This window comes from Durotheca rogersii (genome assembly GCF_024521655.1).
Source record: "Durotheca rogersii strain YMJ 92031201 chromosome Unknown GGS23scaffold_27, whole genome shotgun sequence".
Lineage (NCBI taxonomy): Eukaryota > Fungi > Ascomycota > Sordariomycetes > Xylariales > Xylariaceae > Durotheca > Durotheca rogersii.
In genome coordinates, this window is record NW_026251258.1 from 486852 (window position 1) to 496392 (window position 9541).

Consider the following 9541-nt stretch of genomic DNA (forward strand, 5'->3'; position numbering starts at 1 on the left):
TAAGAAGGGAAGAGGCACAGTAAGGTACGCAGACGAGGTTGACAGGGCCGGGGTAAGGTAGCACTGGTATGTGAAAATATGCTTATCTACACCCTCTCCATATTGCCGTACCACAGCAGGACGAAGAGGACTAAGCAGGAGGGTGCAGCGCCGGGGAAGGAGAAGGGAGGGGAGGGGAGGTGGAGGGACGAGAGGGGTGAGATGGGGTGGGTGAACGAGGAGCGGAAGCAGGTATAAACAGGCCCTCTCGCGGAGGCCGCAGTGATAGCAGACCCCGTGGGTATATCTTGTCGCCCGAGCCCCCTCGTGATCATATCTTACCTAGCGACCAACCAACGGCCACCGAATAGTGCTTGCCCTCTCGCCTCCGTCTCCGTCTCCGTCTCCGTCTCCGCCCCCGCAACCATGGCACCCGTCGAAATCGGCGTCTTCATCCCCATCGGCAACAACGGATGGCTCATCTCGAAGACGTCGCCGCAGTACATGCCGACGTGGGAGCTCAACCGCGAGGTGGTGCAGCGCGCCGAGCACCACGGCTTCGACTTCGCCCTCTCCATGGTTAAGCTGCGGGGCTTCGGCGGGCCCACCGCCTTCTGGGACCACAACCTCGAGCCCTTCACGCTCATGGCCGCCCTCGCCGCCGCCACCACGCGCATCCGCCTGTTCGCCTCCGCCGCCGTGCTCGCCGTGCCCCCCGCCATCGCCGCTCGCATGGCCGTCACCATCGACGCCGTCGCCCCGGGCCGCTTCGGCCTCAACATCGTCACCGGTTGGCAGCCCGCCGAGTACGCCCAGATGGGCCTCTGGCCCGGCGACGCCTTCTTCGGCTACCGCTACGACTACGCGAGCGAGTACGTCAGCATCCTCCGCGACCTTTGGCGCCGCGGCGTCTCCGACTTCCAGGGCGACCACTTCCACATGGACGACTGCCGCCTCTTACCGCGCCCCAGCGCCGGAGACATCCCCGTCATCGCCGCCGGCCAGTCCGACCGCGGCATCGAGTTCGCCTCTCAGCACGCCGACTACAACTTCACGGTCGGCCGGGGAATCAACACGCCGAAGGCCTTCGCCAAGGCCTCGTCGCGCCTCGTCGACGCCGCCGCCGCCACCGGCCGCGACGTCGGCTCCTACGTCCTGTTCATGATCATCGCCGAGGACACCGACGACGAGGCCCAAGCCAAGTGGAGCCGCTACAGCGACGGCATCGACACCGAGGCCGCCGCCTGGATGATCTCTCAGTCTGCCAAGGACGTCGAAGCCGACGCCAACTCCCTCGCACGAAACCTGAGCATCCCCGAAGGCACGGTCAGCATGAACGTCGGCACCCTAATCGGTTCCTACGAGAAGGTCGCCGCTATGCTCGACGAGATCGCCGAGGTACCGGGCACGAAGGGTATCATGCTCACGTTCGACGACTTCGTGGAGGGCGTAGATAAATTCGGCGAGAAGATACAGCCGTTGATGAAGAGTCGGCAGGGGAGAGAATAGTTTAGGTATACGTCTATCCCTTTGTCTTCCTTAAAACGAGGGGCTAGCTGGGTACCGATAATAGTGAATGAGTAATGTTCTTTCTCATCATAAGCTACCGAGTGGTGTTATTTACACAACGCATTCTGCTCGCAACCGGGACTCGGGCGTCTCCTGGCGCGATTGTCTAGGCCGGACTGACGTGCCTTGCACGACGACACGACGAGGTAGCAACCGGCGTGTCTTTTTTTATCTCATGCTTTATCACCAACTTATACAGGACAGGACGTGGCGTGATACGTGTGACATACCTAGATTACGAATCACAGGATGGCAGAATCGTCGTCACATCGAATGAGATACCTACGATAGCCAATAATACCGAGAGAGGGCATGGTGAACATTACCTACAGTCTAAAATGCTGCCCGAATCTTGCCCTCCCCCGTTTCCTTCTTCGTATTTCAATATAGGCAAAGGGAGCTCCCTATGGGCCTCGCTAATACCACTGTGTGTTCCATCAGTTAATAGGTGTAGATGGGCCTCGATCCAGCCATGATATGTAAGCCCCCTGTCCCCCGCCCTCAAAAAAAAAAAAAAAGGGGGTGTGTAATGAGACGAAGATTAAGAGAATATGAGAGAGCTTGCACCCCCCGAAGGGACTGGAACGCGCAGTAGGCACATCCAGCTGTCATAGCAATGTGTTACCATCACACCAGACGGGGCTGTTTTTCTTGGCAGGCTGAATTTTATGTTCTTAACCTAACACTCACCGAGTCCAGCGAGGTTGGGGGGGGGGGGGGGGGGGGGAAGCACACAGATTTTCAGCTCACAGCCCGTCTCTGCCAGCAACAACACGTAACCCTTTCTCAGTCCAGCACAGACACCCGGACAACAGCGCGCGCTGGGGGGACACTTCCCACTTTGACATGCATTCTGTTATTGAATGTAAGCCGTTCAACTCCTGGTACGGGCGCATGGGCTTCCCAGCTGTCGGGGTGAGAAGAGCTGTGCCGAGGGCGGTGTATTTGCGAGAATGTGTTGAGAGTTCGAATCGAGGAGAGGGATTCTCTGCTTTATATAGGTAGCGCTGATGGAATGGGTGCTGTGCCACCACTAAACCCTGCTGGCTCTAGACCAGCAGAATGGTTGGACGAAAAATGCGGCATGCATCATGAGCCGTGACCACTAATCCTACCGACTAAATTTATCCTGCCTGATAGGGCAATTATTATAAGAAGCCTAGAGATCTACCCGATTCGTCGAACAAACCGTCCTCTTCGAAATCGATATCAGATCTATTGTAAAACTGCTTGAGCACCGCTGTGGTTATTGCTTCAAATTCTGCTCTCGCTGATGCTGCATTAGGACCCTGTCACGCTTCTGCTTGGGTGGATCCTGGCTTGGTAACGTCTCCAGCCAGAATCGAGTAGGAGTAGGGATCGGATTTATGCCGACCCAAACTACTCCGAGAGCCGGGAGCTGTCCGGGGCTGAATTAGAGGTACTGACCTTGTAAATTCGTGGTCAGCACAATATAATATATCAGACCGGTCTACTGGTCGTAGCGGTTGACGAACGAGTACAACTTAAGCACTCTTTGCGAGGGCAGCAGCTCTGGGTTGAGTCTTGAGACTATAGTTTGATCTTCTCCCTTTCCAGAAGGGTGCTCTCTCAAACATATTCATACTCTTGAGGTATTTCCCATATTCCTCAGTACGATGAGAACGAACCAACCAACTCTCTTACGTAGGTAGTTCCAGAGGGCCCGCCAGCTTCCCTGGCGCTCCCTCCTCCATACTGCTGAAGCCAAAGTATGGCTCCTTCCCTAGAGCGATAAGAATGCCAATGTCCCTCATTTCCACCCTTTCTAGGGGCCCGCGCTTTCAACAAGGTCCCAGTTGTCAGCCTCTTGTCCACTCTTGCGCCGTATCCCAGGCTTTGGAGCCTAAACTAATCTCTACAGCCCTCTTAGGAATTTAGTTGGTTAGATAACTTAATAGCATATTCATGCCCAACCGACCGGTAATTTTAGTCTTCTGAACAAATGGAAACGTCACCTCCAGGAACGCAGAACCGCACGCAACTCCAAAGGCATATCAACAGCCCTATTTCATATTAACTATGGTCCTAACGTCGTGCGCAAGGTGCACTAGCACGCGTGACAAATGGGAAACGGAGAGAGGCCTATCAGCCGGCCAGCTCGTCATCTGTTATCGAGAGTGTACGGTACGCTCGCCCGTGGCCACGCGCGCCGGCGCACGGAAGTGCGGGGTTACTGCTTCTGCGAAATCATCATCTCTTCGTTCTGAGAGATGGGGGCGGCACGGTTCGACGTATGGTTGAGCTCGTTCTCGCCGACGACGTTGACGGTGCCCTCCATCTGGAGGTGATAGTCCTTGTTCTGGCTGAGGGCGAATTCCTCCTTGTCGATGTGGCGGAAGGTAAAGTAGAAGATAATGGTTAAGACGCCGCCGGCGATGGCCGGGCCGCCGAAATCCCAGGTGAGGTACGGGTCGGTGATGACGGACGAGCAAGCCAGGCCGATGGCGTAGGCGACCGCGGTGTTGAACAGGTTGATCGCCGACACGACGCTACGCATGTTGACTGGGGCTCGGGAGTACGCGATGCCGAATGCTGGCACGTTGACAAACAGCTCCGAGATACCTCCGACCGCAAATGGGATAGCCATCCACCAGATGCTGATGGGCGCCACGCCGTCACCTATCTGGCAGTCGGAAGAGCCGTAGTTACCGCAGGGCGACTGTTGGTAAGCGTAGTAGTTCAGGATTGCGTAGCCAGCACCGCCGAGAGACGACATGGCGAGACCGGTAGTGATACGGGCGACAGGGCCGTAGTGGATATTCATCTTCCGCAGAAGCGGGTACAGGCCGTAGTTCAGGATAGGGGCCATCACGATGATGCTGAGCGCGTTGAAGTTATTGATGACGTCGTTGGGGACGCCGTTGGTGGTCAACATGGTGGACAAGAAACTCGCGGCGGCGCCGAGACCGTTGTCGTTGATGTATTGGATCGGGAAGAAGCAGAAGATTCCCGTGGCCTGGAAGGTCCGCCGAACGTCTTCGACAAACTCGTCATTCCATTGCGTCTTGATATTCAGTCCGGCGGCGGCGATGTTCGACGGCTTTGCGAGGTCCCAGAAGCCGTGGCGGCCGATTCTCCTGATGCCGCCACGTCGAAAGCAGATGCCGAGGACTTTGAAGACGTTCCCTAGGTCGCTTCCACCCGGCGGGTAGAGGATCAACCGCTTGTAGAGGAACCAGAGGAGGAAAGGCAGAGGCAGGTAGAGCAGAAGCGGGATCAAGAACGCGAGCCACCAGCCCACATACTTCTCCGAGTAGGACGTAGCCACTCCCATGAAACCGCCTACGTTGATGAGGAGGTAGAACCACAGCATCACGCGCTCCGTCGTCGACTCGGGATCCTGGATGACCTTTTCGCCGCTGTCTAACGTGACGGTCTTGGGGACGGTCGTCGTCACCTGATCCAGAAGAAGGGGAGAGACGTTGGGCTTGAACATGGCTGCAGGGAAATCAGGTTAGGCCGGATCGACAGGCGTAGAGAAGGGGTGATGACCTTACCAGAGCCGATGGCTAGGATGTAGACCGAGAGGAAGTATGGGACCTTGGCCGTGCCGGCAGCCAGCAGGTCCCTAGAGCCGGCGGCGACCATCAGGACGTGGGCGACACCGAAAACGCCGACACCCCAACATATGAGGCTGAAACGACCGGTCTTTGCGTCGGAGAGCCAGCCAAAAAGAAGAGGCAAGGCATAGGCCAGCATACTGAAGGACTGGGTGACGGCATTCGCGGTGACGGTCCCCATCCCCAGCGCGCCGCCCGTCAGCTGGGTCCCTCTCGGGGGGGCGCCCCATCCGTCACCCCCAGGAGGTAGAGGTCGATTGACATAGTTGCTGATCAAAGGCTGGACACCGTAGTAGGAAGCGCGTTCGCAGAACTCTACGACACAAACGAAATAGGCGACGACAGGCAGCTTTCCGGGGATTCGCCGCAGAGTCTTGAGCTCCTCCTCGGTCGGTTTGCCCTCATAGTCCTCCTCCAACACCGAGTGCGCAGCGTAGGCGGGAGGAGGGCCATCCAGAGGCGACTTGGCCGACTTCTCGTCGCTGACGGCCGAGTGCGTGCACGAGCCACGCTCTACATCGTCGTTACCTATAACAAGTAAGTATGTCCTGTTTGCATTCTACTGCTCGTCTGGTAGGATATATGACATACCCATCGTTGGTCCTGCTGCAGGAGGGCGCGTGGCAATGAAGAAATAGGTGGCGGTGCAAAGGGCAAAAGGAAGAAAGCAAGGTGGGATCGAGGAGGGGTCAGGCTGGGGGACGGCGTAATTTATGCTGAAAAAGAATGCTGGCGGGCTGCAGTGCAACAATAGGACGGGTCTGGTAGGTATATTCACTCGATGTCTGGGGAGGGTCGGAGGGGAGCGGGTGAATTCCGCCGCCCTCCAGACCTGCTGGATTCGGATGAGAGCTCGTATCAGCAGAGCGCAGCCGACAGCTCTCGATATGGGCGAGGCAATAGAGAGGAGGGAGGGCCGCAGTCTCCTTCCCCCGGCATCTCCCCATTACCATATTACCCATAGGCAACCCCAGACAACCCGCGACAAGGCCAGAGACCGCGTCGTCGGGGCTGCCGTATCATCCCCTGCCTACCTCGAGAGCCCGTAAAGTTCGGTCCGGCCAGTCAGAGTGAGTATATTTGTTATCTCTGGGCATCCCGTGCGGGTCATAGACGTCGAATACGCCGATAATACGTATACGGGGGGAGACAGACCGTAAGAATCCTCCCTCACCGTCGGATCTACATGCCTCTGGCTAGGTGTACCCCTCCCGGAGTTTAGCATTACCTCCCACTGGTCCGGACCCAGGCTCGAACGCGGCAGAGGCAGAGGCAGAGGTGAGAAGGACCCCAGCCCAGTTTGTCGCAAGCCGCATCGAGCTCCTTGGCAACATCTCTTCGGTACGCCATCGCGCCGAGGTGCGGCCGCCGAGCACGGCTTGGCCCCTCCTCGTGGGGTGGCAAAGGCAAGGATGGCCGGAACATGTAGGTAGGTGGCCACTGTGTAGGTAGGTAGGCAGCGGGTCCGCAGTCTGCTACGTTGTATTCGATGTTGCTGGTCCCCGCTCAGTCTTTTTCCTTTGTTCTCTGCTTTCTTTATCGTGTTGCCAACCAAGCCCCAATTCCAACGAGGTGGCAATGATCATCGAGGGAATGGTTTGTCAGAGTCCAGCTTCCGCTACGATAGCCGCGCTCTCGTCCTACGTTTACGGTAGCATTTCTGGGCAGGGGGAGGCTGCATAGAAGCCGGGTCGAAGCCTTCGAAGGAGTCGCATTCCATTCACTACCGAGGGCTCGATGCGACCAAGCTTTGCTGCCAAGTCGAAGTGGCTTGCTTGGCTTGTCAGTCAAGCTTCTGCCCAGCCGGCAATCGACCAGGAACGTCTCCGCTGCCGGTCGGCGTGCGATGGCGGCACACTCGACGTCGTCAGACCTTAATCGATTCGCGAGCACGGTGCGTCCTCGTGGTGTTTGGAACCTGGTTTCTACGGCGCAGCAGGCAAACTACAGAGAGAGAGAGAGAGAGAGAAAGATAAAGCTAAGGCTGGAGGAGGAAGCAAAATCGGCGCAGATTAGGCAGGGCATGCTGAAATGGGCGAGGGCTAGATACCTAGGAAGGTACCCTAAGCGACTTAAAAAATGTACCTAGATACCTAGGTACCTACCTACCTACCTCCTACAAGCGCCTAAAGTACCACAAGTTAGGTATATCGGAGTACCTTCGGAGGTACCGGACCTACTTAACCTAACTTAACCTGCCCCTATATGCCTCTCGAATTCCCTGCCACCTTATCTCTTGGGCACCTCTTGAAGTCGAATCACCCCCGGCACTGGGTAGGCACCTAAGTGGAAGACACGCGAGGAATAAGATCGAGCACCATTGCGTAGCTGCAGAGCCGGGCGAGGTCGGCACTGAGGTTGCACGCTACCCTCCGCTCGAGTGCCCGGTCGGCGGTAGGTAGGCTCTCATACGAGCACCAAATGGGTAGCCCAGCGAATACAGGGGGTAGGTAGGTACCTCTAGAAGACCTGCAGTGCGGGATTCCTATGGCTGTACCTGTTTCGGCATGGCGCGACCCTGCGGCCGCACAAGAGACAGGCATTTTCGCGTAAGCCCTACTGCAGCGCTGGCCGCGGCGGATAAGAGCTGGACCGATGCAGGCAGGCCGTCGAGCATGCGAGGGCGGAGTGTCGGAATCCCTTCGGTACCTCGGGCACCTGCAATTCCAGCACCGTGCCCTCCTTGGGTGTGCGTACGAGTTAGTGCACGTGCGTGCGAGCGTGTTGATACCGTGATATGTTAGCTACCTACCATCACATCATATCCTCGTGGAGAGGCCCGCTGTTGTTCACGCAGGAGGTAGAGAGGTGGGTTAGAGGATAATATAAGCGTAAGTGTGGGCGCGCCAGGGAGGTTACGTGTGGCCTTAGGGATAAGCCCCTACTGCTATAACCTAGATAGCTTAGATAAACGGCTCGAGCCGTAACGTACGAAAAACCTGAATAGCTATAATTAATACCTCTTGAGCCACGTTTCCTGAACTGCTTTCCCACAGTAAGAATGGAATGTGGGAGGTATGTATTGTACGATGCCTGACGACATGGACTTTTCACAGGCACTAAGCTGCAATGGCTGATGCCGTAAACCCCACCTACGTTTTATCCCCTAGGTATAACGGAGATACTAATGGAAAGGGCCGAAACGGTGATGTTTTTCCATTTACGATGAGGTGGTTTTTTTTGGGTCTATGTGCAGGAAGCATCGCAGCATCCTCCACTAGTACCGGAGCGTCCCTTTCTCACGCTCCATCCATCCCAAGGAACCTTCGTTCGGAGAGAAGGGCACGCAAAGATCCGCGGCAAGCCCATCGCGGAGGCAATGCCAGATGGCACCAGCAGTCCTTCTGAGGGGCCTCACCCGTGCTGCGCATTCCTGCTCTTACTACACACGCATTACTACTACGCACGGCATCGCAGAGACGCCTCGCAAAGGCGCCTTTGAGGCCGGTAGGTACCTAGGATAGGCACACGTACCTAGTTGACCGAGCTCGAGTGCGATCGGCGCCCTCCTCGTGCCCTCCGCATCCAGTAGCGACGTGCGTAGTAGACCTGCCCCGTTACACGGATCACACCATACTCCCGATCCTAGTCGCTGCCTCTCTGATATGCTGGCACCCGACAGACCCTTGCGCTGTGCCACTGCCCGTGAACAGGAGATAATACCCCGGCGATGTCACCGGGTAGGTCGTGTCACCAACCATGCTGTCGATCTTACGGCGCCCGCTGGCGACCCGAGCTCGGGAGGACAGCTCGGTGTGGAAGACCCAGCCCGAGTTGTCGGACGCCGCCAAGCCATGCGCTCTCGGACGGTAGGCGCGAGTTTCTATGAGCGACCGATTGATTATATTGCGAGCATCGGTTGTTGGGGCTTGTTTGCGACGCCAATATGATAAGTAGGCATAGCGTGATTGCACTCCACAGTGGTGTGGGAGAGCCAGGCCTTTTAGCTTGTCTACTCTATATTATGAGTTTCTCTCGGGCCGTCTCCGCCACGAGGCAGCGCCCTCCCTTGCAGGAATATATTGCCCCCTTCCCTCTAGGTAATATCTCTTTCAGACCGTCGATCGGCCCCGATTCGCTACCGCGAGAAATAAGCACTATCGCTGAATCTGTTGGACCAATGAATTCAACTCTCGCCGAGTATGGCGTATGATGGTCGTGATCGCGATGGCGGCGCGTCGGTATCGCCACCAGGGATTATACCTGTTGGCAGTTGGTGAGCCGACAACCACACAGGTGGTAATGTTGCCCAGGTCGCGAGACACACGACCACTCTTCACTCGGCCCCAACAGCAAACCCGCCGACCTCGAGAGGGGCGTCGCAATCAGACCCGTATCGTGGTGAGGAGTTTGCTTGGCTTATCAGATCGCCCAGAGCATCGGAATGGACGACGTAAACCGGGGAGGCAATA

General features: G+C 56.9%; 2 protein-coding genes across 2 annotated transcripts; one reads left to right on the forward strand and one right to left on the reverse strand.

Moving 5' to 3' along the window:
• The first annotated feature begins 157 nt into the window (after positions 1 to 157).
• GGS23DRAFT_583495 (pyrimidine utilization protein A) lies at positions 158 to 2066 on the forward strand. Its single transcript, XM_051517281.1, has one exon. The coding sequence runs from the start codon at positions 406 to 408 to the stop codon at positions 1486 to 1488; it is 1083 nt and encodes a 360-aa protein (XP_051368736.1). The 5' UTR covers positions 158 to 405; the 3' UTR covers positions 1489 to 2066.
• Positions 2067 to 3739: 1673 nt separating this feature from the next.
• GGS23DRAFT_607220 (MFS general substrate transporter) lies at positions 3740 to 5724 on the reverse strand (the record flags this gene model as incomplete). The annotated part of the gene is made up of 3 exons (XM_051520014.1): positions 3740 to 5007; positions 5067 to 5611; positions 5693 to 5724. 3 exons carry the CDS (start codon positions 5722 to 5724, stop codon positions 3740 to 3742), a joined length of 1845 nt encoding a protein of 614 aa, XP_051368737.1.
• Between the last annotated feature and the right edge of the window lie 3817 nt (positions 5725 to 9541).